The 27817-nt window shown below is 47.6% G+C and overlaps 5 protein-coding genes across 5 annotated transcripts; 3 read left to right on the top strand and 2 right to left on the bottom strand.

Annotated features, from left to right (window-relative positions):
- Positions 1-138: 138 nt before the first annotated feature.
- Positions 139-4278, top strand: ciao2a (cytosolic iron-sulfur assembly component 2A). The gene is made up of 5 exons (XM_029523077.1): positions 139-364; positions 967-1131; positions 2068-2117; positions 2404-2449; positions 2995-4278. The coding sequence occupies exons 1-5, from the start codon at positions 241-243 to the stop codon at positions 3093-3095; spliced, it is 486 nt and encodes a 161-aa protein (XP_029378937.1). The 5' UTR covers positions 139-240; the 3' UTR covers positions 3096-4278.
- Positions 4279-11348: 7070 nt separating this feature from the next.
- On the top strand, positions 11349-12606 carry rxfp3.3b (relaxin family peptide receptor 3.3b). The gene has a single exon (XM_029523537.1). It carries the CDS (start codon positions 11349-11351, stop codon positions 12498-12500), a length of 1152 nt encoding a protein of 383 aa, XP_029379397.1. The 3' UTR covers positions 12501-12606.
- A 1949-nt stretch (positions 12607-14555) lies between these two features.
- calml4b (calmodulin-like 4b) lies at positions 14556-17925 on the bottom strand. The gene is made up of 5 exons (XM_029523460.1): positions 17841-17925; positions 17726-17756; positions 17008-17148; positions 15541-15732; positions 14556-15364 (listed from the first exon to the last, which is right to left on the bottom strand). The coding sequence occupies exons 1-5, from the start codon at positions 17841-17843 to the stop codon at positions 15267-15269; spliced, it is 465 nt and encodes a 154-aa protein (XP_029379320.1). The 5' UTR covers positions 17844-17925; the 3' UTR covers positions 14556-15266.
- A 789-nt stretch (positions 17926-18714) lies between these two features.
- cln6b (CLN6 transmembrane ER protein b) lies at positions 18715-21580 on the bottom strand. The gene is made up of 8 exons (XM_029522340.1): positions 21534-21580; positions 20652-20772; positions 20493-20570; positions 20219-20407; positions 19970-20025; positions 19616-19738; positions 19029-19157; positions 18715-18862 (listed from the first exon to the last, which is right to left on the bottom strand). The coding sequence occupies exons 1-8, from the start codon at positions 21578-21580 to the stop codon at positions 18715-18717; spliced, it is 891 nt and encodes a 296-aa protein (XP_029378200.1).
- A 1935-nt stretch (positions 21581-23515) lies between these two features.
- fem1b (fem-1 homolog b) lies at positions 23516-27808 on the top strand. Its single transcript, XM_029522863.1, has 2 exons — positions 23516-24019; positions 24401-27808. The coding sequence occupies exons 1-2, from the start codon at positions 23772-23774 to the stop codon at positions 26034-26036; spliced, it is 1884 nt and encodes a 627-aa protein (XP_029378723.1). The 5' UTR covers positions 23516-23771; the 3' UTR covers positions 26037-27808.
- The last annotated feature ends 9 nt before the right edge of the window (positions 27809-27817 follow it).

Below are 27817 nucleotides of genomic sequence, written 5' to 3'. Positions count from 1 at the left end.
CTCTTTGGCTAATGTCACTCCAAACGAAGTTAATCGATTCCTTTTGCCTGAAACCAAACCAGGAAGTGTCAGTGACGCAGCCAGACGCTGATTGGCTGAGAGCACCCCGTTGAGCTCCACACAGTACTTCCGGGTAGCTTTAGCAGCTAACATCGCTTCGTCAGTGATCCGGATCAGCTGATCCAGTTCGGTCCATTTTCCCGTCACAGTCAGTCGGTCTAACATGGCGCCTCCTCCAATATGGACCTTGTCTTTAATTTAGTGTCTCTCGGCGTCTCGAAGGTTCAGCAGCTGTCCGGGTTCGAGTCCGACAGGAATGTCCTGAGGACCAGGAAGATGGAGGACAAGGCGCTGGAAGTCTACGGTGAGTCCGGCGGGGTCAGGCCCGATGGGGTCAGGCCGACCGGGGCCGCCGGTCCGGGGAGCTGGTCCGGGCTCCGAGACTGAAACGGTTTTACTTGATGAGAAAACAGACTCGGTTAAAAAGTTGTCTTGAAATGTTTTTTTTTTCCTGATTGGAGGTTGGTTGGATGAACACATGGTGGAGCTAAACTTATAATTTAAACTAAGTAATGGAATTAATGAAGCTGTGGCGGTTCTGATATCATTCTGGCTCTTTATGCCTTTAAATCTATCAGAGAAGTTGACAGCGAGGGGAAGGACCTGCCTGGAATCAAACCCAGGACGCTGTGACAACATGGCATGTGCACTAACCACTGGACCACCTGCACTGCCACTACCTTATATCCTGATCAGAGTTTGGTGTGTTTGAAGTTGAAGGTCCGGACTTCTGTCTTTAATGGGAAAAAATAACGTTTTAGACAGATGTTTCCTGAACATACATCAGGATTCATCTAATGACTCACTTTTCTATTCAGTGCAGTGTTTTTATTCAGTGATTAACCTCCATCTTCAGACTTGAGCCGTAGTAAATGACAACACATCTTGTTTGTTTCCCTGCACCAGATGTGATCCGATCGATTCGGGATCCGGAGAAGCCCAACACCCTGGAGGAGCTGGAGGTGGTGACGGAGAAGTGTGTGGAGGTCCAGGAACTTGGCGAGGACGAGTATCTCATCATCATCAAATTCTCCCCGACTGTCCCTCACTGCTCTCTGGCCACGCTGATTGGTGAGTCGCTCTGCCAACACGCGGGGAAGGTTTCCATCTCTTCAGAAACAATCATTACTCTCTTCTGTGAATAGTTGGACAGAGATAAGCAGATGGAGTCCAGCAGCTGATTCCTTGTTGTCACTGAAGGTCTGACCTTCAGCTCTGAGCTGCTGTTGATGCTGATCATTCTAATCTGTCGTCAGCAGCCATCAGGGGAGTCCAGGCCGTTAGATCACACTTTGCCCGCAGCAGCGACGTCACTGTTCACGTATTCACATCTGCGTGACTCTGTGTGTTCAGTTATTTATATTGGTATAACATTTGGCTCAGGGCACAGTTCCTCTTGGGAGACACACGATAAGGAGAAAAACATGATGTGGAAATAAACGTGAGGCCTGAGCGATTTTCCTTTTGAATAGATGGAGGGAAGTTCATGTTCAGTCAGTAAACTGGACTCAGGAGTCCATTGGGTGGAATACTGAGTGAGCACAGAGCCAGACTGGTTTAATGAGAGTTTTATTCTCAGGAGTGTGTGTCAGTCTCAGAACATTATCCTCATGTCTCTCTGCAAAAAGAAACTTTAATAACTGCCATTTTCTCTCAGACTCAGTAACCAGAAGAGACATCCAGACAGTTTAAAATGACCAGCACATTGGAGTCGCTCAACCTGTGATTATGTTTCAAGTATTGCCCTCAAATAATCTGTTAAGGTGTTCTTCTTGTCTTGGTTCATACTTAAGGAGTCAGATAAATGACACCTTCATCAGTAAGGAGGACAAACAGTGAACCTCAGACTGTGATATGATCATTTAGAATTCACACTTATGAGACTGGAGAACATGGGAACAACCCACCACCCTCTGCAAACCGAACAGGAATGACTCAGTTTGTGCGACAGCGTCATTTCCCAGCAGGCACCAGTGAGGTCTGACCCAGTCTCTTCTCTGTCCACAGGTCTCTGCTTACGGGTCAAGCTGCAGAGGTGTTTGCCTTTTAAACACAAGGTGAGTACGGAGCCCAATCACCCATCTACCTTAACACTATGACCTGTCTGTGGGCGGGGTCTATCAGGCAGCAGGTGAACATTTATTTGTGATGCTGAGAAGTCAGCACTTCTCTAACGTGGCAGCTCCAGTTGAACAGGAAAAGGAAGCAGAAAAGACTGTATAACTAATAGTGTCCACTTTGTTGTGTCTTTGTTTTCTTTTTTTGCACTGCGGATGCTTCAACTGAATTGTGTGAAAACACACAACAGTTCTGCTGTAACACAAGTTGTTTTTCTCTTCTCAGCTGGAAATTTACATTTCAGAAGGAACCCACTCTACAGAGGAAGACAGTGAGTTTAATCCACTTTCAGTCAGTTCAAAGAGCGATTTAACAACCTCCTACTGTGTCTGACTCACTGCCACTCATTACGACTATAGATTTTAATTAGTATTAATATTGAAGCTTCATCAGCTGTGAGGCTTCTGGTTCTCACAAGCAGCTTAAAGGTGATGGAGACACAGAGAGGAGAAAATATCATCCAACTGTTCAGCCTGAAAGACAGCCAACATCTCTGTCCTCTAGGCCATGTGGACCTTTAAACCTTTAGATGTTTGGGCCTCTAACGTCCACCTTTGGTCCATGATGGGTTTGGGGTGTTTGTAGGGCAGACACAAATTCTTCAGCTTCAGACTTCTTTGTTTTCTGAAAATGAAGCAGTAGAACTAAGGTTTCCTCTGAGCTGATCTTCATCCCTGCAGCCGACTGGTTGTTGTTTTTTCAGATAAAACCACAGAACCAGCTTTAAAAAGCCAAAAACGAAATAATGAAGCTGAGTGCTTGTGCGTTGTTTGTGTCTGTGAGCTCAGTGAATGAATCTGCTGTTTGTGTCTCCAGTTAACAAACAGATCAACGACAAAGAGCGAGTGGCAGCTGCCATGGAGAATCCAAACCTGAGGGAGATCGTGGAGCAGTGTGTGACTGAGCCTGACGACTGAGGAGGAGGAGCCCCCCACCCCCGTGTGTGTGTGTGTGTGTGTGTGTGTGTTTTTAGAGTATTTAGAGAAGTCTGAGTGTTTTTCAGACTTCAGTCAGCTCCAGGGAGTTTGTGTGTGTTTGGAGGATTTTTGTCAGAAGATTCTTCAGTAATCAGGTTGAATCCTGAGCAGCAGATCAAAGCCCGGCTGGAGTTTGGCATAAAGCAGCAGAGGAAACAGGAAGCACCTCGGGTCATACTTCCACTTCCTCCTCCATCCCTCTGGACTCTGGGAGGAGAGACGGCCCATCCTGTCTCTGCTGTTCAGGACGACGAGCTTCTCCTCTCGAGACTAATTGTAGAAGTCTGTCTTTTTGTAAAAGGCTTCAGGAGAATCAGACTCTTTAGAAACTGTGATTTTAAAAAAAAAAAAAAAGAAAAGAAAGGAAAAAAAAGTGGTGCACAAAGGAATCAGGAATTAAAAGAGGCGTCTGAAGTCGTTTGACTGACAGAATAAAATGATTCACTGTCAGGAGCTCAGGAAGTTTCTGTTTTGAAGGCAATGAAGACATTTTCTTCTACTGAAAGGAACCAATTCAAATTCTTCATCAATTCGCTGTAGTATTTTTGGCCTGATGTCACCAATTTCTGACTGATGTTGTTACGGGATTTTCTGGCCTAATAAAGGTCATGTTGCATTGTGGGAACTGTAGGATTCTTTTCCCGTCTGCTTCACAGACTGAAGCTGTCGCTGAAATACACACTGTGTGGATGAATACAGCGGCCATCATGAAATTTAAATTTTACCTTTTCATAGGACAAAAAACTTTAAGCTGCTGTTCGGTGGCAGAAGCATAAAATGTAATGGTATTCTAACACATTATAATGAAAGGAGATTCAGAACATAAAGATACATTTTAGATTAAATATTTGGCAGTACTTGTGTTGAGATGCTAGTGCGCCATATTTTATATTAAAGATCCATATTCTACCTTTAGACTATATGGACCTTCCCCGTGAACAGGTGAACAGGTGGGGGATGGTGATGTTGCCTGTAATGACCTGCACTCACCTGTTGGTGGTGCTGTTGGTGTGAAGTAAAGATCCAGAGTTCCATGAGGTTTTATTACATTTGCCAGCAGACTGATTTTATGTGTAGTTCTTCCGTCAGACAGTGTTAAATAAACACTGTTGTTTTAATGTCACTGCGTCAGGATTCCTATCCCTTCCAGGAGGCAGCGTGAAGATCAGCTGCTGTCACTGAACATCCTTCACATCAGAAACATGGAGCTTTATTGTCTGGTTTATTTATTTATTGGACTTTTTGGTGTGATTTTTTTTTTTTTTTTTTTGGTTCATTGCCTGTGTGTCTGTGAAACAAGCCCAGTTTCTTCTCTGTCTCCTCAGACAGGAAGTGTTCATTTCCTGGCTGACTGACATTATTTCACTAATTCAGTTTTTCCTCTTTGGGGTGATAATATTTTTATCTGGCAGCAGAACTGTTCTGCTCACATGGAGCTGTATTTTTAAGTCTTCTGCTGGCAGACAGCTGATAGAACTGAGACGTTTATGTTGAACCATCTTCAACAGCAGCGCGTCCAAAATCAAATTTATCCAGATTAAAGTGACACTCAGTGACTCCATGAAAATAATAATCCAAAAATGGCTGAAGAGTAGATTCAGTGACTTTAATTTAGAATCTTGTATGTGAAGTTATTTCAGTGAGTCATCTGGATGAAAGTGGAATGGACTGAAATCTAATTCTCCTCCGGTGGAATAATGATGGCGGTGGCAGCCGGACGTCGGCCTGATGATCCGTCCTGATTACTGACTGAGCAGCTGGTAAACAGGACACATTATCCCTTCATCTGATTTCCAGCTCAGGTAAAGACTTCCATGGGAATCGTCCAGCTGAGTCGGTTTAAAACAACACAACCTAAATACTGTAGTGTTAGTCTGATCCGGTTTGAACTGGTCTGATCTGAATCCGGATCGGGTCTGATCCAGTGTGGACCGGTTTGAACCGGTCTGAACTGGTCTGATCCTTCAGGTCCAGCTGACGTGTCAATGGTTTGAATTAAAAAAGTGAAAAGAAGATTGATGGAGAGAAACAAAGTGGTTTCAAATCACACAGAAGTTTGATGTTGTCGATGTCGAGCACTGAAGCTGCAGTTTGTGTTCATGACAAAGTCGGAGCTTCCAGGTTTAATCGGTTTAAATCAGCTGACTGACCTCCAGCTTCCTGCTTCATCCGGCTTTCTTTTCTCACAGCAGGAGTCCAATTAGCACTAAAACTTAATCACACCTCTCTGTGCTCTCTGTCGTTATCGTGCTGCTGCCAGCATGCTTCCCATGTTTCAGTTAGTGTTCACCAATGTGGTTTTTATTCTACATTTAATACCCCTCTTTTTATCTTTCTTTAAAATAAAATAGGCTCTCATTAACGTTCCTACAGATGAGTGAGCTCAACCAGCTGAGGACAATCTTCAAAATCTTTAAAAGTGGGGGAGCTTTACGATGTCAAATTGTATTGAAATCAATGGGGAAATTAGTTTCAAGTCTTCCTAACTACAAAAGAACAGTGTCTGTATTTTATAAATGTCCTCATAAATCCCCCCCAAACACCAAACTCATTTCACTTTCCACCTTCAGTAAAGCTGTTGGATGTTGCACCTGTTCTGCGTCTATCTGGTCTCACCCCCCCCAAAGAACAGATAAGGAGTCCAAAGATAAGAAAACCAAACTGTGATGGAAACAAACAAGCTGAAGCAGCTTTAAAATAGGAAACAGACTGGGAGAAGAAATACTCCAAAAGTGACATTAATAAGTGCCAACAAGTGTGTGTGGGGGGGGGGCTGATTAATTTCCTGTGAGAGCAGCACAGGTGAAGCCGGGGGGGGGGGGGTTACAACGTGGTCTGGACAGAACTGATAACTTCCTGAGTCACTTATGAGAGCAGGATGATCGCCACACAAACTCAACCAGCATGACGAGGATTAACACACAGTGATAAGCAAAGTAATTTCCAGGCCTGAAGCCCCCCCATCCGTATATTCATTGACTTTACTTCAGTTTTATCTGGCGGCGGTGCTGAGTGTCTCTCAGGGTTAATTAACAAACACAGATAAGACGACCGACTTCGTAGCTGCCATCGGAAAATGTGCTGTGAGCTGTGTGTCGGTGGGGGGTCCATAAAACACATGACCCCCCAGCAAAGAGCAGGGACCTCAGGCTCATTAAGTCAGCTGTGATGTCATAGTGTCTCTGACACGAAGCCGGACTGAAGCTGTTTTATTTTGTATTTTAATATCTTTATTTTATCGACTGAGGAAAAAAGCGGAAAGAGAAGATGAGATAATCCATCCGTCATCAGGACCTTTTCCTTTCTTGTCAAACTTCTCTGTCCAGTAAAATCACAGGCTGCTGAAACTGGGTCAATATTTTCTATTGCAGACTCTGAAAGTCTCTAAGACGTTTCTGAACCAGAAGACCAGACGGATGCACCGCTGGGGACTGTGGGTAATAATGGAAGACTTTCTGGCTGTCTGTCAAAGTGCCCACAGATGTGCTCTCACCGCCGTCTGGTCCATTCAGAGATAATATCAGCCAATCACTGTCATTGTGAAACGGGACGGGGGACGAGGCTCCATCTTTTATTCATGCAGAGCAGCTTTGAAGCCTGATGTTCCCGCCAACAGCACATTGGCATGAATTAGTTTATCTCTGCTTCTCATGAAAACCTTCATCCTTCCTGTGAAACCTGCAAATTAGAAATACTTTCAAACTGAAAAACTTCAGCTTCTCCTTCTCTCTGATTTCAATCATCTCCATCTTCTGCTTTTTGAAAGCTGGCATTTAAAGTCGTCTGGAAAACTTCCGTCCTTCTGGACAGAATCCAAACGCGTCGTTTCCTCCTGGACCATGTTTGAAACGCGTCACAGCTGGAACTTTGAGTCGCTCTGAGTTTGAAACAGAAATCCAACAAAAATGCTGAATGAGTTTGATTGTGCAGCCCGTCAGTCGATTCTCATCATCGTTTGAAGGTTTGAGGAAAAAACGTTAAGACTCTGGCTGAAATGTATTCAGTTCCTCTGTTCTGATCTGAAATGCGTTCACATGCAGCTTCAGGTTGAAGCTGCAATGAAGATCTTGATGTTTGTTGATGAACTCAGTCCAAACCTGATTCAGCACCTTGTTAATGCTCAAGCAGTTTCTTATCTGCTGTTTAGAAACGAGCCGGCCTTCAGCTCAAAGGTCACACTGTTCGATGACCTTTTCTGCTCCGGTGGGGTTAGGCTGCCTCACCAGGGCTGACATTTGTCTGGCTGCTCGACTCCACAGGAAATACCTGTTGCCTCTGGGACCAGCGCTGAGGGAGGAAAATGTTTAATACTCAGCTGTTTAAACTTTTGTTCTCTTGTTGTTTGTAGAGCTGCCTGTCCCTTCACTTTGACATAAATATGTGTACCATCGGGATGTCAATGGACGTTAACAAAACACCAACAAATATAAATGACGCGGCCCCAAAATGGAGCCCTGAGGGACTCCAAATGTTTCTATGTGAGATCAATGTATTAACACAGATTCATTTCATCTGTTGTTCATCTGTCATCATCTAAAAAAATGAACATGAGACCAGAAACTCATGCTCTATACTGTCTGAAAGTTTAAAGGTCCATTCGATCTAAAGGCACCTCTGTCACTGCCATGGGGAAGCCTCTAAGCCCCGCCCACTTCGGAGTTGGTTTCTCTTTATCTGTTTGCGCTCCGTCGTTCTGTGAATGTTGAACAGCAGTTGGTTTATCTCTGATGCAGAACTTCATCATCAGTGAGTCAAATTAAAAACTGCTCAATCAAATGGTTCACTCACAGTGTGTGTGTGTGTGTGTGTGTGTGTGTGTGTGTGTGTGTGTGTGTGTGTGTGTGTCGTACAGTGGGCCTTGGACAGCACAGTGCGAATCTGTGTGTTGACGAAGTTGATGGTGATGTTGAGGGGGGGGGCTCAGTCTGACTCCAGCTATCTGTCTTGTTTTTGGGTTGCCAGTTTGGACTGCTGCCCGGAGCTGCTGCACCAGATAAATGGTCAGTGTCTGTGTATGCAGACGCCATCTTGGCTCAGCACCCCCCCCTCTCTCTCTCTTTCTCGGGGGGCTGTTCATATTTCATCAAAACAATCCAGCAACATGTTCTGGATCCAACAGATCTTCATCCTGTTGGGGTCAGGAGGGACAAACACAAACAGAGACCTTTGAGACTTTCACTGGATTAATTCAGGATGTGGAGGTGATTCAGAATCAGGGACCAGATGAAGGTCTACCTGTAGACAGCCTCCCCGGCCCCGGTCCTGGTCCTGGTCCCAGTCCCAGAGTCTCAGTCCTGTTTCCTGATTCAAATGAGCGGGATGACGAACTGCTCATTTGAATCAGGTGTTGTTTTCAGTGACCAGACTTCAAAACAAAATGATGTTGCAAACTTTCTCGGCCTGAAATGCAGAAACCTGATTGGTTTCTCAACATGCTGCTACACGACACGAGCAACAAATCACAGATGAGCAGGAAGGAGAAGACTAGACAGTTTAATCTCACACACTAAAGGATGAAAAATGATCTGAAAGTTTCAGGATGCTCCACAAACAAGAAGCAGACAAGGTGTGTGTGTGTGTGTGTGTGTGAGGTTTCATTCAGGAAATGCAGCTCAGAGTTTTTCACTACAAACTCTTTTCATCCAAAGTTAGAGACGAGCCTCAGTCAGATGTTCTGTGATGACAAAGTCCATCAGGGAGCTGCCGATGTGGAGATAATAATATCCCGAAGACTTGAACGTCACGCAGACGGATATCAGCAGGTGGTTCACACGAGAACCGTGAATGTTCTTCTGACAGATAACCAGTTAAAGAGGAAAATAGCTGAGCAGTAAAGATTGCTGCTGTCTTTGACTGAACAGTCTGGCAGAACTGCTGTCTTATTTCAAACACTAAGAAGATGCTGATGTGCCGTTTTTCGTTCGTTTCTGTCCAGTTCTCCAGCCAGAGAGGAAAACCAACCACCCCACCCTCTGAGCTAAAGCCTCAGAGCTCATCGTCCGCTAAACAGGCCGCTGAAGTCCAGCACTGACTTTAATACGAACATCAAAACATTCTGTCCTGTTCTGGTCCTGGTTCTGGTCCCGGTTCTGTCCTTTTCCTGTCCTGGTCCTGATCCTGATCCTTGAACTCTGGGTGTGAAAAATGTGTGCGCGTGTGTGTGTGTGTGTGTTCATGGTGATGAAGAACTGTGTCGCACACAGACTCACTGATGGCTTTTTAATGGTCGTGTCTCGGAGCTACAACATGATCAGCCTGTAGATAAACACACTCGTGTCGCACCGTGTTGTGCGTTCTTTTGTAGACTTATTGCGGCCCTGCAGTCGTTAATAGTGTTCATCTGAAGTTGAGTTAACAATCAGCAGCCTGTGGATGACAGAATGACAAACACAACCAACAGAACCAGCTTTGGATCCAGCTCCGTCTGAAGTCCAGAAGTTTTTAGCCTGAAGTCGACAGAGCCATCTGTTCCCTGGCCAGTCGAGCGGCGGCTCTTATCGAAGGCTCGCAGGCCGCCACGAGGAAACACATCCAACACCAGCATCCTCCGGGAGCTGTCATCCATCAGGACGAGGACGCTACACAAAGTTTGGTCTGATGTCTAGAACTTCACGGAAGGTCTGAGCAGGTCCCCCAAACATGGTCGCTACAAACAAAGATGGCTGACGGATCCTTATGATGATCTTCGTATCACAGACACACAAAAACAAAGTAAAGAATGGAGTTGTGTTGACCAAAGAAACCCGGTGACCTTTGATCCAATAAGGCTTCCTATTGCTTTATTGTTTTATTGCTTTATCGCTGAAGTTGTCTTAAAAGCCTCGATGACCTCGGCGGGAAAGGAACTGGACCAAAGGTCAGCAGGAGCTTTTTCTAAGGAAACAACAAACCTGAAACCACATCCAGTAAATTTTTGACTTTTACAGAAGCGAGCAGAAGAGAAGGCTGCTTCCTCCCCCCTCCTCCCTCCTCCTCTCAGGTGATTCCCATCAAAGATCAGTTTGCAGTTTACAGTCTGAACACGATGTTCATTTCTTAAATGATGCTCCATCTAGAGGGAAAGGGGAGGGTTAGGGGGCGGGGCTACTGTGTGACTGACAGGAGAGGGTCCACAGCAGGTCAGATCCACCCTAGTCTGCTGATGATGGACGGGTTCTCTCCGACTCAGGACCTTACACAGTTGTTTGTCTCCGTCCTGTGACGGACAGGTGACCCGTCCAGGGTTGGCCCCGCCCTCACCCAGTGTCAGCTCCCATTGGCTCCACCCATGACCCTGAGGGATAAGACCTGTAGATAGCAGACAGATGTGAAAACAGTTTGGCCGTTCACAGTGTTGACTATTGGAGTCCTTAAATCTGCCCCCCCCTCAAAGAAACACCACAGAAGAAGAAGGTGTTGGCTGTTGAACGCTGACCTGTTGATTCTGAGCTACAGGAAGTTTTTTCTTCTGCACAGATCAGAGAGGGGCATGATGGGAAACAGACTGCTGAGGGCCATCTGGCTGTCTGAACCTGCAGCAGGTAACCATATTTTAATGATTATCAACCCTTTTGTTTTTCATTTTTAAAATCTCCAGACTCATCAGACTGAATGTTTCCTTCCTCTCATGTGTTTGGGTCGTTCTAGAGCTGATCAGAAGTTCTGCTCATCGTTTGGACCAACCAAATCATCTGATGTATGTATGATTTAGTTGTTATGAGAGTGTGTGTGTGTGTGTGTGTGTGTGTGTGTTAGTAGGGGGGGGCAGGGGGGGCAGCTATAAATCCCTTTCCCGCCCCTGGACTCTCTGTGACACGCGCTTCCTCGGGCACGTGCAGTACTTTAAGTGAACAGCGCGCTCTCGGAGCTCAGCAGTGAAACGTCAACGGAGCTGAGAGCAACCCGGACCGGACAGAGAAACCGGACCGGACACAGAAGCCGGACCGGACAGAGAAACCGGACCGGACACAGAAACCGGGCCGGAGAGAGAAACCGGGCGGGACACAGAAGCCGGGCCGGAGAGAGCGGGCCGGACCGGACACAGAAACCGGGCCGGAGAGAGAAACCGGGCGGGACACAGAAGCCGGACCGGACACAGAAACCGGACCGGACACAGAAACCCTCTCAGGGCAGAAGAGGCAGCCCGGACGGGCCGACATGAGCTGCGGGGACGCCCCCTTTTTCCGGGAGCGCAGGAGGTGATGCGCGCTGAGGATGGCGGACCAGTGGAACCGCAGCACCACGTCCCCCTGGAACCGGTCCGCTCCCGGGCCGAGCCGGTTCAGCAGCCTGGATGACATCGACGTGCCGGCGGACGGCTCCCCGACGCTGCGCATCCTGATCTCCGTCGTGTACTCCGGGGTGTGCGCCGCCGGGCTGGTCGGGAACCTGCTGGTCTTCTTCCTGATGAAGCTGCGCCGCGGCCGGAAGAAGCGCTCCAGCATCAACCTGTTCATCCTCAACCTGGCCGTGACGGACTTCCAGTTCGTGCTGACCCTGCCGTTCTGGGCCGTGGACACGGCCCTGGACTTCAGCTGGCCCTTCGGGAACGCCATGTGTAAGATCATCCTGTCGGTCACCGTCATGAACATGTACGCCAGCGTCTTCTTCCTCACCGCCATGAGCGTCACCCGGTACTGGTCGGTGGCCTCGGCGCTGAAGGACCGGACCCGGCGGCGGGTGTGCCCGGTGCGCTGGGTGATCGCCGGGCTGTGGGTGGGGGCCACGGCGGCCTCGCTGCCCACCGCCGTCTTCTCCACGGTGGAGAGCGTGGCCGGGGAGCGGCTGTGCCTGCTGCGCTTCCGGGCCGCGGACGGCCAGTCGTGGCTGGCGCTGTACCACCTGCAGAAGATCGTGCTGGCCTTCGTGCTGCCCATGATGATCGTGTCGGTGTGCTACCTGCTGCTGCTGCGCTTCGTGCGCCTGCGCAGTATGAACCGCCAGGTGCAGCGGCGGTCCCGGGTGACCCGCTCCGTCACCATCGTCGTGCTCTCCTTCTTCATCTGCTGGATGCCGAACCACGCCATCACCTTCTGGGGCGTCCTGGTCAAGTTCAACGTGGTCAGCTGGGACAAGACCTACTACCTGCTGCACACCTACGTCCACCCGCTCACCGTGTGCCTGGCGCACACCAACAGCTGCCTGAACCCGGTGCTGTACTGCCTGATGCGCAGGGAGTTCCGGAAGAAGATGAAGGACCTGTTCTGGAGGATCTCGTCCCCCGCCGGGCCCAACAGCTGCCCCCTGACGGTGCGGGCGGAGCCGGACGACACGCAGGTGGTCATCCCGCTCCATAACGTGGAGACGGAGAACTGCAGGCTGTCGGTGCTGACGGACCAGGGCGACATGGACCCGCTGCACAAGTGAGCCGGGCCGCAGACCGGACGTGCTCCTCCAGACTCTCTGACTTTCTGGAGGAACCATCCAGCAGCGGTGTGTTTTCTGATATTGTTTTTTTATCGCAGCTTAACGATGTGAGACGTGAAAAGAGAGAACTGACTCGTGTGCGTAAAGTCCCCCGATCCATTCGACTTGGCTCTCTGTTCACGGTCCAGGTCCGGGTCCTGGAGGAACCGACATCATCAGTGGAGTTTTGTTGCTGCTTTGTTCTTCAGGCAGTGAATGTAAAACAGAAATCAACTTTAAAACGATGTTTGGACAATAAAACATTTGAATAGTGTCGACCTGGGCTGTGTTTGAGTGCATAGACCTGGTCCTGGATCAGAAGCCTGTTTATGTGCTCAGAGATAATTCTAAAAAGGAGAACAAACAAAAACACACCAGGATCAGAAATGTTTCAATCAAAGGTCAGATGGATTCTGAAGGTCTGGATCCAGTTTGTGAAGTCTGAGGCTGAAAAATGTAAAGTCAGTGATGAAGAGACAACAGGAGGAAACTGAATCAGCTGCTTGATGATCTCCTCATTTAACATTTGAATATTTAAGAAAAGCAGAAAAAAAGGTTTTTATTAAAACTTTCAAAAAACATCAAAGACTCAAAACTTAATGATCGTTAATGAAATATCAATAATTAAACCGAATAAACTGAGAATCTGAACATAAAAAAATAACAGACAGAAGAAAGAAAGAAATACTCTGAACAGACGAGGAGCTGATTCACTGTCTTCTTCTTTAACAGAAAACTCATTTCTGACGAGTTGAGGCCGAGCTGCAGGGACATGAAGACAATAACTCCAACGGTTTTAATCTCCTTTAACTGGGATCATTTCAATCTAACGGGATAAACAGACAGCAGCTCATTTATGGAACATGGAACAGATTTAATGTTGGCCAGCGGCTTCACGTCTGAAATCCTGAACTTTCAAACACAGAATAACTGAAAGCACAACAACCAGAAAGGTTAGAGATTCAAAATGGACTGAGACCTTTGAGACGGGTGAGAATCTAGAACCTGAGCCTTTAAACCTTGTTGTTGTTGGGGGGGCACTAGAGGCCTGTTAGTCAAAATCAGATTGTGTTGTGAACTCATTTGCTGTGTTACCTAATTATTTGTCAGTGATGATGTCATCGGATGCTGATTATTTGAGGTAATTATATTTTACACACTGGAGGTGTTTATTTCATCATCTCACCTCGTCTTTTCTCACCTTTAACTTTCATTACCCAATTTCCTTGAGCTAAGGAAGTGTGTGCAGCTTTAAGTGGTGTCGTTATCTCCCCACATCGAGCTCTTATCTCGTGGTGACGCGCTCATCTCGTCGTCTCCACACAATGTGACGGGTCAGCCGTCCCTCAGATAATGACATGTTTGTTTTTGTTGTGTAAAAAGCTAAATTACAATAATGAAGAAATGAAAATGTCGCCCATTAAAGGACCGTCTTCCTGAAAAGTAACCCGGAGGCCCAGTGCCGCCATGTCACAGCTGCTCATGAACTCCCATCAGGCCTCTGGGCTGCTGTCTCGCCATTTCAGCTGTGAGACGTTTCACTTCACAGGAGAGAGAAACAAGCAATGATGACCGGGATGATGTGAGGCACTGAACACAAAGAGCTTCACTCAGATTCAGCCTGTTTGTCAGTGAAGCTCCTGAAGATCGGTCCCAGAGCTGAACAGAAGACCGTGAGCGGCGTGTCTGTGGATTCAGGGTTAGCAGGAAGGGCCAGAGGGAACTCCTCCCCTTCGTGAACAGAAAGAAAAGGAGCAGGTTCAGGTGCAATGAAATTTAATTGGAGATGATTCTCTGTCTGCTTCAGGCTGATACTGTGTCAAACTGGCATCATTCCTGCAAAGTTTAATGAGTCTCCAGTTTGAGAGAACCTCCGGGGAGATTTGGGAGCGTTCATGATAAACAAGGAAGGAGGAAATCTCTCATTGTTTTATAGATTTATTCTGTTTTTTTATGACTCGGAGTAAAATGAAGGTTGTGATTGTAACATCTTGTTATAAAACTGACAGTTTCTATTATTTTTCCTGATCATTAAATTTTGGGTTATTCTTATTGCTCCTGCAACAAACGAGTGAACGAATAACGGAGCAGATAAACTGTCACAGTTGGGTGGGGGTGGTGGTGATGCAGGAATGAGGAGCCACAGACTGGGTGTAGAGCTGACGAGCGAGCTTGAACTGCAAAGAAACCAAAAAATACAAAATAACTCAGGTAAGGGACTTAAACACAGTGACTAGACAAGACACAGGTGAACCACATTAGGGCAGGGAAGGCAAGCAACAGGAGGGAAACAGATTTTCAAAATAAAACAGGACATGAACGAATCGTCAGCGTGTTGAATTAAATCATTCAAAATGACGTTTAAATTAGCTTTTTGTTGTCACATCTCAGGTCGGTACTTCATTCATGAAGCTGAAGGATTCCAAGAGCTTTCTTTTCTCCAATCAGCTGCTTCACCTGAGGCTCCTAACCAATGTCCACAATGACAGCCGTGATGTCAGAGGTCAGAGGTCACAGTTTTCAGCTGTAGCTGAGAATTTACTGAATTGACACTAACTTAACTGAACTGAATATTTATTTTACTTTATTTTTAATAGCTTACAATAAAGACTTACATTTTTTGTCACATCAGCTTTACTTTTATTTCATGTCCTGAATTTAAAAAGAACTAAAAACACAGCATCAATAAAGTGATGGAATAGACCAGGAGGAGCAGTCCAAACGACATCAGGGCTTCAGAGAGCGGCGTGTCACCGCTCTAGCAAACTGCTCGCAGTAGACCCGACCATCGGCGCCAACACCCGCCTCCTTCAGCAGCTCGTCCACTGTGGAGAGTGTTTTTTTACTGTAAACTCCAACTTCTAAACAATAAACACATTTTAATAAATCAAGACCAACTTCAGAAACACACAGGACTGATCCAGACACTCTGATTGGCTGTGACAAGCCAATGACCCACCGGAGCCAATAGGAGCGGCTGATGGTCTGTGGAGTTCCTCACCCTCTCTGTCTGTCAGTCTCTCTCCCAGTCCGGTCAGTTTGGCCCTCAGCTCCGACTCCAGGATGAAGCCTTTCTGCTCTTTGTCCGCCATCTTCATGGCCGCCAGGATCTCCTCCTCCGGCGCCTCCTGCTGGAGCTGCCGGTGCATGACGCTGAGGAAGGTGGAGAAGTTGAGCTCTCCATGCCGCCGATCTGCCGGAGACATGTTGACTTTTAAAGTGGACGGATGAGCAGAGGAAGAGATAAGCTGAGACTTAATTGTCCTGAGCAGGAGACACGAAGTCCGAGAGAAGTTCAGTCAAACAGTGAAGCTGTAAATCTGATGTTTAATTAAGGAAACAATGGAACTGGGCAGCTAATGACATCAGCAGGTACACACAGTCTCCTTCTATTAAACAAAGATAACACACCACACGCACAAACAGTCCAACCATGGAAACACAAAACCAACGACACTGCATTCAAAGGAAACTTCCTCACACCTCCAAGAAAGCAGGAAGTAAGGAGATGTGTCCTGTAAAAAAGTGGCCCCTCCTCCTGGAAACAGCTGGATCCTCCACAGGCCAAATGTTCCCAGGATTCATTGCACACCATGAAGCCTCTTCAGCCCGCAGACCCAAGTCTCCGCCTCCATGATGTCAGCTGTTGGTTTGTGAGCTCCAGGTTGTGTTTTGTCTGTCGGCTATTTTGGGTTTCTTTGAGGAGAAGGTGGAGCTGACCTTCTCTGATGGTTCTCAATGAATCACCATCATCAGTGAGCCACCGACAGCCGACTTGGAACAGGATGATCGGCCTTCTTGCTCTGAAGAACATCTAAAAATCTTCAGCACCAGAGAGCAATGAATCTTGGGATATCTTGGGCTGTGAAGGAAAAGGGCGACACTTTGGGTGTCAAATATTCATTGGTTACTGAAAATGCTCCCAGCATGCTCCACTTCCTCCTGTCTGATTAAAAACAAACGAACGAACGAAGCTAACATATTTAAAATGTTTAAATTGAATGAAATATGACCACAACCGTCTGAAATAAAAGAGGATTTTCTGCTCTGATTGTTAAAAACTGAAGCTCCTCTCATCTTCCAGTCAGGAGGAGGATAACAGCGTGTGATGATGATGATGATGGAGAGGAGGAAGATCACAGACGAGCTGCCAACAGCAGCAGTTCGGTGTGTTGGCTTCATGTTGTGTGTTTGCTCTTTGTAATCCGTTGTGTTGGAGGTCGTGTCGTGTTGTGAGGTGATGAAATCTGCTGTCATGAAAACAAGTTAATGAGGTGATAAAAAAACTTGTCTTCTCTTTGGCTGTTTATATCTGTGAACAAAAAACGACTCTGGAAAGAAAAACTTCAGTTATTTCTTCAGGTTTATAATCCAAGACAACCAGACCTCTGCTCTGATGGTCAGAACCTTCAGGGTCTGGGGGTCCAGTCAGTGACCTTTGACCCCACAGACAGGTGGACAGGTGTACCTATGTTGTGGGTCAGCAGGTGTCGTTGGACTTCGGAGGGGGTGGGGTTCAACCCGAGGCACCGCATCACCGTGATGAGGTCTGGGGCCTCGATCTTGCCCCTCCTCTGGCGGTCGTATAGAGAGAAACACTCCTTAAACTCTGCAAGAACAACAGCGACATTCAGAAAAACGGATGGATGAAAGCCTGATGACCTCCGCCAACACCAAACAGTCCTGAGCTGATTTATTATTTTACTGTCTCCAGCTGTCTGCACACACACACTTTCCTTTATGAATTAAAGGTCCATTGACAGAATATAACACCTTTAATGGACCTCTAATACCTCATTTATTTATTTATCTTCCTGTGAGTATTTTTATTAAAGTATTAACCGCTGAGAGAATTATAGGGACAATATTCATGAGCATAAAGACATCAAGCTGGCAGCCGCTGTGAGCCCCCCCCCCAAACGCCTCCGTCCTTTCAGCCTGAGACAATGACGTGAATAGGACGTCTCCTCATTAGTTTGGACGGTGCAGTGGGATCAGCGAGTCTTTGTGTTTAATCACATTAGCCGGTCTGGGACGGATCCAAGCCAGCAGATCTCTGTGTGAGTCTCCAGAAGCTGAACACAACAAGTGCTGCTCTGTCACCGCAGACACACAGAACTCAGCTATCTGATTAAACACAAACTCTGCTGCTGTCAAACAGGAGTCCACCACGGCGCTCATCTTACCGTTAATCTGATCCTGCGTCAGGAACTTCGCCTGGATGGAAAAAACATCAGGAGTGAGCTGGAGGACAAACAGGAAGTTGGATAGAGACGGAATCTGGATCGAGCTTTTCCTCACCATTTTGCCTCCGTGAGATCTGACCTCTGCTGGAATCTGATCCAGGCCGCTGTAAGGGAAGACAGGAAGAACACGGAGGACACCTCCCTCCGTCAGCTGTTGGAGCTCAGCTGACACCTCACTGGGTGGGGCTGGTTCATGGTCCCCAGAGGATTTTACATACTGTGTCACAGTTCAAATCATAAAGCAGCCAGCTCGGTTCTCTCTCCTGATTGGGTGGCTATCGCTCAGTAGCCCCGCCCCTAACCCCTCCCCTTTCCCTCTAAATGTAGATTAATTTAAAAAAGTAACATGTTGTATTGAAGACTGTAAACTAGAGACTGAGACCACGAACTGATCAGGGAAACGTTTAGCCTTTAGCCTTTAGCCTCTTGGCCTGGTTGGTTGGTTCTATTCAGACGGTTCAGATGGAAGGATGTCAGAAAGATTCTCAGCAGAGATCCTGAAGAAACGTTAGGGTTAGAGATTTTAATGAGGAAGAAGAGCGCTCTGCTTTCTCTCTCGCTGCATCGCTGATGGATTTTCTCCCTCAGTTTACTTTTGAACTTTATTTAATGACCTTTGTGTCTCAAATTGCTGCCTCCTAACAAGTCCCCAAAGCGTCAAACATCATCAGTTTGACCATCTTGGAGAATCCAGCTGCTAAATGAATAATGTCTGGTAGCCCTGAAAAATGTCGGCTTCATCAGCTCAGACTGGATGATTTTTTGATGCTGCTGGTTTGATGAAGATCGAAGCAGCTGCTCAGAGTAATTTAAACATTTTCTGAGTAAGAGACAGTTCAGTTCAGAAGTGTGTTTGGAAGGAATCACTTCAGTCTGAGGGTTGGTGGATTGTTTTATTTGCTCCACCTGTTGGAGGGAACAATCAGCTCTTATGCCGCGGTGACCCGGCCGAGGTGGAGGGAGTAGAAGGCTCGAGGCTGTGGGACGTAGATCAGCCCGGGATGCTTCCTCCTCAGGACGGGGTCGCCCCACAGACAGGCCACCCAGACCGCCACCAAGACCAGAGCTGCAGAGAAACTGAGAGGACACAGAGTGTCAGCAAAGCAGCTCCGCCCCAAAAACACCCTGAATATGAGGAGCTGATTGGGTAAACCATGAACGTGAGGCGTTTCCACCGTGCAGCTTTAAATCCATTTAACATGCCGATGATAATGAATCACACGTTCATCATCGGTTCATTCACCTGTAGAGCATAAAGAGGCCGTTGCCATCGGGAACCAAGTCCCTCCTTCTCTGGTGCATCACTGTGGCGGCCATTGCAAAGAAAGTGAAGATGAAGAGGATGAAGGTTTGTCCCTCAGTGATGATGTACCTGTCAGGAGCAGAGAGAGCATTGGTCCAATCTAAACCGTCCAACAGATCTGGTGATCAGTTTATTTGGTTTGTATTTAAAGAGCAAAGACGCTGCTGACTTTAATCTTTAAGTGGTTTCATCAGTTAGTCAGTAACACCTGAGAGCCTGCTCATAAATTATTACTGCAGGTACACACACAGCGGTGTACTGTTCATCAGTCAGAGGTCAAAGGTCACCGCTCTTCTCTGTCAGCTCCAGTTGGGCCCTCTGGATCATTTCAGAGCTTTGAATCATCCATCGTTATTTAAAAACAACATCTGATTTATTGTTCCCTGTGCAGAAATCAGGAAAACAAACTTCTAAGCTTTTTGCTGAAACTCTGGTTCATCCAACATCAATCTGACATATTAGCTGTGATTATAGTCGTCCCTGCTCCTACAGGGACTGACATCAGACCGGTAGTAAAGATGTCTGACCAATAGTAGGCGGCGTTTGGAACGAGCAGCATCCAGGCAGCTGGCGGCATTCGGGCCTCCGGTCTGCGGGGGCAGAAACAACCACTGAAGAAGAGCAAGAGCACGAGGAAGAGAGGGACGTACCTGGAGGAGGAGAGAGAGACCGTCACTGCTGATACCTGGGGAGGACAGATCCTGAAGACCAGATAATGTTCTAACTCAGTCCCTATAGGGACATTTTCCCATAGATTTCAATATAGCCTGACTTATTGTTACAACCTTTGAAGTGAAATGAAGCTTTAAGGCTCCAAAGGTCCAGCTTTAGAGCAGTGTGTGGAAGGAGAGGATCAGGTGACCTGGTTTTGATGATCTCACCACATCAGATGTCCGAGGACGTCGTCGAAGAAGAACAGAAGCTCGAGGGCTTCAACCTGCAAAACAAAAGAGATGGTCTATGATGGATCCAGAATATTTTCTCTAATGTCGAACAGATTTGGAATAAAATTCACTTCTCAGGTTTTTGAAGTGCAGGATGTGACATGAACATTTGAATTCTAAATCAGGACTCGGGTTTCAAAGGAATAAGAAGAACTGATTGAGTTCCAGAGCTTCAGGTTCCCCTACCAGGGAGGAGGGTTGGAGGTTCTTCAGGACCGGATTCTCTCTGACTGACAGGTGCAGCTGGTAGCCAATCAGCAGGAGCCAACGGATGATGGAGTCGGCCACCAGGCGGACGCCGCTGGCCATGACGAAGACGACAGTGCCGAGGTGGAGGGCCGTGGGGGGCGGAGTCCTGGGGCTGCGTTGGAGCATCTGGGTCAAGGGGACAGATATCGGGTCAGGGGACAGACGTTGGACCACGACAAGGAGGAGGAGTCCTGTGTAGCCTGTCCGTTACCTTCAGCAGGATGAGCGGAGTCGTGATGTTGAAGACGATGTGGAGGAACTCTGCAGGACCAGGACGGTCCAAGACGAGCTGCAAGAACACTCACATCTGTCAATGTTTTCATACTTCATCTGCAAGTTCAGCTCACTGATTGACCCTCCCTCTTGTTACCATGACAATGGACCGGCCCACATCCAGCGTCCAGCTCTGGACTGTGAAGACCAGCCAGAGGTCCAGGTAAAATCCAGACTTCGACAGAACCGGCTCCAACTGTGCAGAACCGAGAGAGCGGCTGCAGGAACAGAAAGAGCCAAAGTTTTTATTCAGTGAGACAATTCAGAGTTTGTCCCGAGGACAGACTCTGTGGACGGGCTGTGGAGACGAGCCAACTAATACATTTATCTTGAAGCGCTCCACAGATGGCCAGTCTCCAGCTCTGATCGGTCCCTTCCTCCATCCATCAGGAATAAAGTCAGTTAGTCTGCTCACACACAAAATCCCAGCCAGCTGCAAACCAACTTTATTCAAGATCATACTAAACTAACAGATGGATTCTTTCGTTTGCATCTTCATGCTGCAATATAGAACAGAATTAAACTGACTGGTGATGATTGAGTCATATTTGAATAAGTCTGTGTAGTTTTTGACTAACCCTTTTTGATGATGCAGCTGGTTAACTGTAACATGAACTATAAACTATAAATGTATGTCAGACTAAATAAATCTACATTTCAGGTTTTGGGTCAACAAGAGACATCATTAATGTCCTCTGTCTCTGTAGGACAACTGAGCTCAGCATCATTCATCACATTTTAGCATACATACAAACATATACACATATTTATTATTTTTTTTATTTTTATTTTCTCATTATTTTATGTTTTTCACATTATTTGTGTGAAGTTCGCCACCCGTGAGGAAATGACTGTGCTGTCAGCATGAACTTCATCAGAGCATGAACCTTTGACCGTCACTTAGCTGCAGGATTAATTCAATTAAACTGGAACAGTTCGTTAAGGGTGGGACTAATTATGATGAACTAATGGTACAAACCTGCAGATGGCCGTTGCTGCGTGCCTCTTCCGAGCTGATGTCTGCATCTGGAAGTCCGACTCCTCCTCTGAAGGTCCAGCGTTGTCGGACAGAGACAGTGACAGAAAGAAAACCTTGAAGCCGTCATGAACATCTCTTCTCCTCTTCTCCTTCCATCCGTGTTGAACCAATTGTCTTTAGACTGAAGTGAATCCTCGTAAATACCCAAATCATCCTGAGCTTCCATCAGATAATCCTGTAATCTATGTAAACCTCCACAGAGTTAATCCGGTTTCAAATGCACTCAGTCAGAAGCTTATGTTCCGGATGAGGGTTCACAGGTAAAGACAAAAACACCAGTGGAACATGTTTTCATTTTCCACCGGGGTCAAAGGTCAGTTCCCTGCATCATCAGGACAATCACAGCTCGGATCCATCTGAAAAAAAAACAAAAAAAAACTGAAACACACACACACTCATTCATCCAGCTCATAGTCATATAAGGGAAATGGGAAATGAAATGAAGGGAAATGAATCGAAAACAACCAGACTTAGATTAGTCAAAGACGTTTGGCCTCTTATCCGAGCGGCTGCATCAGTTCTCCTCATTAGTCTGTTGGACCCAGGTATCGGACCTCCTCGTGACAATAGCCCATTAGTGGAGTTAGTTCCGTGAGGCCTCCAGTGAACGGCCGCTCACAGACTAATGAGGACTAGTCCAATGCACTGAGAACTGATGAAGCCCCTCAGAGAAGAGGCCAAACTTCTTCTTCCGCTTGCTTTCAATTCAATTTGTTGCCTAAACACTCACACACTCACACGCACCGGCTGACAGTCGACTTTCATGCCAATTTGCTGCAGCTGAGGAGTTTCATCCAGCTTCTCCAGAAACTGTGATTCACTGTATTTCTCTTTTTGTAAAAGCTCCTGAACACATGGCTCCAACCACACAAAGCTTTGTCACTCCTGCCGGCTTTAATGCGACAGCTGGTCTCACCATGAAGGCTGTTTGTGACTTTGGTCAACAAACAAACAGAAACAGGAGGAACCAGGAAAGATTAACTTCCGAGTCCAGAGGTGAGAGGAGTCTTCTGAACTTCAGCACACCTTTACCAGACTGTGCCTCAACTATGGGGTCCACTGACAAACAGGAAATCAGCCAGCTTCAGGCTGGGGGGGGGGTCATGGATCATGATACAAAAATATACAATAAATGTGATTCCTCACTGACAGCTGAATATGAGTGATTGATTGTTACTTCATGGACCAAACTATCTGAAGAGTCATAGAGTCGACACGTTTGTGCCGTATTGGTAAGGATGAGTGTGACTGTGACACAAAGACAAAATCCTCCATCGGCCACAACGTCTCCGTTCAGTTCAGTTTCTGTTTGGGCAGTTTTAGGTGGCAACGAAACTCCCACCAAGAGACAAAAGATCAACAAGGCAGCCCAATATAAGGGAGGAGGAGGGGCATTCATTTCTTACGTCTAAAATCGCTTTAAAAAGTGTAATTGTTTATTGATTGTTGTTGACTTTTACATTGTAACAATAACTTTGATTTAATTTTACTTTTCTCTTAATTTCATCAACAGTTGAAGTTGTTTTTTTTTTTTTTTTTTTTTTTACGGTTACGGAATGTGGAACGAAAGTCAACCGGAAGTCGTTCGTCCGGACGTGTTTTCGGGTTGAACGGTAACTTCCGGTGGCTGCCCAGCTAGCAGCGGCTGAACTCCTTCGGTCGGCTCTCGGATCTTCAGACTTCTTCGGAGTTTTCGGACACCAACAGCGGCAGAGGACGCTCTTCGGATCCGGCAACAGGCAGCCGTCCTCCAGTTCCGGCCCCGGACCGGACCGTCCTTCTTCAAGCCGAACCATCGCTAACGTTAGCTCGGCTGCTAACCGGCTGACGCCCGGTCCGTCCGGAGACCAGGAGCCCGGACCGGGAGGCTCGGTGTCGGACTCTCCGCCGTTCCGTTTCTCTCCGGGCCGTTGGATGTGAGCCCTGGGGCCGCTTCGACGGTTTAATGGGAGGCGGCTGGAGTGGACTCTGCGGGTGTCAGCTGAGAGGAACGCGGAGGTCCGGGCTCCCTGTTGGGCCCCCTGTCCGGCCCCCTGTCGGGCTCTCGGTCCGGCTCCCTGTCCGGCTCCCTGTCGGGCTCCCTGTCCGGCCCCCGGTCCGGCTCCCTGTCCGGCCCCCGGTCCGGCTCCCTGTTGGGCCCCCGGTCCGGCCCCCTGTCGGGCTCTCGGTCCGGTTCAGATGGAGTCTCTGGCCGGGTACGTGTACAAGGCAGCCAGTGAGGGCCGAGTCCTGACGCTGGCCGCGCTGCTGCTCAACCACTCCGAGGCAGAGACCCGGTTCCTGCTCGGATATGTGACCCAGCTGGCCGGGCAGAGGTCCACCCCGCTGATCATCGCAGCCCGGAACGGACACGACAAAGTGGTCCGGCTGCTCCTGGACCACTACCGGGTGGACACAGAGCAGACCGGCACGGTCCGCTTCGACGGGTGAGAGTCCAACACACAGACTTTAAACATGAAACTCATGTAAAGACTGAAGTGAGCCCGCAGACCTGCGGAGAGTTTCAGATGTTTCTGCCCCTCACTGAAGGAAATAATGATTTGAACCTGATCCAACCTGAGTCCAGGTCTCATTTAAATCTGAAAACACAACTTCCTTTACTGCAGCCACACACAATTTGAGTTAACTTATTATTCAGCTTTTATGGGGAAGTGCTGCATCTACTACATTTACTTTTCCATGCTGTTATTAATGACACTTTCAATTTCATTGAGAATGATGTCATGATGCGTTCAGGTGAAGATGGTAATAAAAATGACTGTCTTTGGGACGTTTTGTTGTTTCCTGACCGTCTCCGTCTCCTGCAGATACGTCATTGATGGGGCGACGGCTCTGTGGTGCGCGGCAGGGGCGGGACACTTTGAGGTGGTGCGGCTGCTGGTGAGTCATCACGCCAACGTTAACCACACCACCATCACCAACTCCACTCCTCTGCGGGCGGCGTGCTTTGATGGGCGCCTGGACATCGTGCGGTACCTGGTGGAACACAATGCCGACATCAGCATCACTAACAAGTACAACAACACATGCCTGATGATCGCTGCCTACAAGGGCCACGCTGATGTCGTCAAGTTCCTGCTGGAGCAGGGGGCGAACCCCAACGCCAAGGCGCACTGCGGGGCCACCGCACTGCACTTTGCAGCTGAGGCGGGACATCTGGAAATCGTCAAAGAGCTGGTACGCTGTGAAGCACACATGGTGGTGAACGGACATGGCATGACGCCGCTGAAGGTCGCAGCAGAGAGCTGTAAAGCTGACGTGGTGGAGTTGCTGCTGGCACACGCCGACTGTGACCCGGGCAGCCGCATTGAGGCGCTGGAGCTGCTGGGAGCCTCGTTCGCCAATGACCGCGAGAACTACGACATCCATAAAACGTACCACTACCTGCGCACGGCCATGACAGAACGCTACCACAACCCCAACAACATCATCGCCAAGGAGCTGCTGCCGCCCATTGAGGCCTACGGGGGTCGCAGCGAGTGCCGTACGCCACAAGACTTGGAGGCCATCCAGGTGGACCGGGACGCTCTGCACATGGAGGGGCTCATGATCAGGGAGCGTATCCTGGGCTCGGACAATATTGATGTGTCACACCCCATCATCTACCGCGGCGCTGTCTACGCTGACAACATGGAGTTTGACCAATGCATCAAACTGTGGCTGCACGCGCTCCGTCTGCGGCAGAAAGGGAACCGGAACACACACAAGGACCTGCTGCGCTTCGCCCAGGTGTTCTCCCAGATGGTCCACCTGAAGGAGCAGGTGACGGCGTCGGCCGTGGAGCAGGTGTTGAGCTGCAGCGTGCTGGAGATCCAGCGCAGCATGACTCGGGTGGACACGGCGGCAGAGTCTGAGCTGCCACAGGCGATGGACAATTATGAGTCGAACGTTTTTACCTTTCTGTACCTGACCTGCATCTCCACCAAAACCACCTGCAGTGATGAGGAGCGCGCCTGCATCAACAAGCACATCTACAACCTGATCCAGCTGGACCCGCGGTCCCGTGAAGGCTCCTCCCTGCTCCACCTGGCCATCAGCTCCACCACGCCAGTCGACGACTTCCACACCAACGACGTCTGCAGCTTCCCCAACGCCCAGGTCACCAAGCTGCTGTTAGACTGCGGCGCGCAGGTCAACGCCATCGACCACGAGGGCAACACCCCGCTGCACGTCATCGTCCAGTACAACCGGCCCATCAGCGACTTCCTCACGCTACACGCCATCATCATCAACCTGGTGGAGGCCGGCGCCCACACGGACATGACCAACAAGCAGAAGAAGACGCCGCTGGACAAGAGCACCACGGGCGTGTCGGAGATCCTGCTGAAGACGCAGATGAAGATGAGTCTCAAGTGCCTGGCGGCGCGCGCCGTGCGGCAGCACCAGATCACCTACCGCAACCAGATACCCAAAACCCTGGAGGAGTTCGTGGAGTTCCACTGAGACTCTGGTCTTTTTAAAGAGTTTCTTATTGTTTTCTAACAAAACGGTGCTGCAGGACGTTTCCGCACATTTTTATAAAAAGAAGTGGGTTTGCTCCTTTTCTCTATTTTAAGTAATAATTGGCGTCTCTGAGGGTCCTGCACAGACCAGCAGGGCGGACTGAGGTCACATGACCACAGCTTCTTGTTTTGCCTTATCTCAGCGCAGACACACGACCTCATGTGACCTCTGCGTCTCATGTCTGTCAGGTTTGATTCTAATATTAACAGTAACATTAGTTCTTGCTGATGCTGAATATCCAGTTTTTAATGATGATTTAAACTGAGCCCCTTTTTTAGGGTTTCTTGGTGAGAGATTCCTTTTTCTTCATGTGGCCCAAAGTATGTGGACGAACATTCAAAGGATAATTAATTGTGTTGTTTATATGAGAGCCCTTCCCTTCCAAAGCCTGGAGGTCAAAGGTCAAATTATTTAAAATTTTACAAGAAAAGATTAAAGACTCGTGCAGAAAATCTGTAATTTGACTTTTTGACGATGACTCAACTTTATGGTTTTAGATTCAGATTCTTTTTCACAGTGTCGACATAGTCTATATGAACCAGACTTCCCCGGAACATGGTACCAAAATTTAAACTGATTGTCTCTAGATGCTCCAACATGAGATTTTATTTTGTAACACGTTATTATTATTAACTTTTGAATAAAGGGTGAAGTCTGAGACATGAACAATGTCACATGGATTACATTTACTGAGCCGCAGTCTTCACTTTGGTCCGTTATCTGACCCTGTCGCTGTCTTTGCCAAAGATTTCAGTCCCACATCTCTAATACCCAAGATTCCTACCATGTTATCATCACTACAAAATCTCATCAGCCAGTTGGAGAACAGAATAAAAGAATTTCCTTCATCTGTCCGTTATTTGCTCTGTTGAGAAGTGAAAGAAGGTGTTTGGCTGTCCTGAAGGTCGAAGTGTCGTCTTCAGCTCCTCAACTGAGCAGCTTTGAATTATCAGCCTGAAAAATTGATTAATTCATTATCACAAAGTTTCCTAATGGAGCTTCTTAATCATGTCAGCTGCTCTCTTGTGGTTCTGCTCTGGATCTGTTTCCAGCCAACAGCTTGTAGCTGAAAGCTGATTGTGTGTTAATGAGCTCCACCAATCCAAAGATTGTCTGAGTGAAGAGCCTTCGCTCTGTTTGATAAGTGTTAACGTTCTCACCAGCATCAAACCTGATTCCTTCTGTCTGCAACATTTCCTCTGTTTTCTTCTAAAGCTAGCAATGATCCTGAAGGACCAAAGCAGCCGATCACATATTAAACTAAACCTTTTATTTGGTTCTTTGAATTTTCCTGCAGCAGAACTGAATCTGTTCAGTGAACCAGATGGAGAGAAATGTAGCTGTTTTGTGGGGAAACCTTGTGGACTCCAGCTCATTAGAAAACATCATGGAGTCTTTGTTTTTAAGAGAAGGGTAGCAGCTCAGACGTTCAGGGGCGTCCATGTTTGTGTATTGTTTTGTCCGAAGTAAAACAGCAGGTGAGTTAAAGTCCCTGCTGTTTGTTGGTCCTCCATAATCAGTAACTGAACCATGTGAAGGCTTTGAGCTGATGATGTGCCAATCAGAATGCTAATTTTATTTCTAACTCAGTTTTAATTTAACGCTGCAGGATGTTTGTGTGCTGATCTGATGATTCTCCACATGGAGGGAAACTTTAAAAGCTCATGTACTTCCTGCAGAATGAATGCTGCCGAATTAAAACTCTGCATTCAGCCGTGTTC

This window comes from Echeneis naucrates, chromosome 16 (assembly GCF_900963305.1).
Source record: "Echeneis naucrates chromosome 16, fEcheNa1.1, whole genome shotgun sequence".
Classification (NCBI taxonomy): Eukaryota; Metazoa; Chordata; class Actinopteri; order Carangiformes; family Echeneidae; genus Echeneis; species Echeneis naucrates.
This window is presented reverse-complemented; position numbering and strand designations above follow the sequence as displayed.

Coding starts and splice junctions, on each gene's coding strand:
- cln6b (XM_029522340.1), bottom strand. CDS start 21,580: ATGCAGACATCAGCTCGGAAGAGGCACGCAGCAACGGCCATCTGCAG. Junction 20,571..20,651: donor TGGGCCGGTCCATTGTCATG/GTAACAAGAGGG, acceptor GTGTTCTTGCAG/CTCGTCTTGGACCGTCCTGG. Junction 20,408..20,492: donor CTCCGCTCATCCTGCTGAAG/GTAACGGACAGG, acceptor CCCTTGACCCAG/ATGCTCCAACGCAGCCCCAG.
- ciao2a (XM_029523077.1), top strand. CDS start 241: ATGGACCTTGTCTTTAATTTAGTGTCTCTCGGCGTCTCGAAGGTTCAG. Junction 1,132..2,067: donor CTCTCTGGCCACGCTGATTG/GTGAGTCGCTCT, acceptor CTCTGTCCACAG/GTCTCTGCTTACGGGTCAAG. Junction 2,118..2,403: donor GTTTGCCTTTTAAACACAAG/GTGAGTACGGAG, acceptor TTCTCTTCTCAG/CTGGAAATTTACATTTCAGA.
- calml4b (XM_029523460.1), bottom strand. Junction 17,149..17,725: donor GACGCAGGATCAGATTAACG/GTAAGATGAGCG, acceptor TTGTTCTTGCAG/AGTTTAAGGAGTGTTTCTCT. Junction 15,733..17,007: donor CCTGCTGACCCACAACATAG/GTACACCTGTCC, acceptor TGTCTCCGGCAG/ATCGGCGGCATGGAGAGCTC.
- rxfp3.3b (XM_029523537.1), top strand. CDS start 11,349: ATGGCGGACCAGTGGAACCGCAGCACCACGTCCCCCTGGAACCGGTCC.
- fem1b (XM_029522863.1), top strand. CDS start 23,772: ATGGAGTCTCTGGCCGGGTACGTGTACAAGGCAGCCAGTGAGGGCCGA. Junction 24,020..24,400: donor GGCACGGTCCGCTTCGACGG/GTGAGAGTCCAA, acceptor CGTCTCCTGCAG/ATACGTCATTGATGGGGCGA.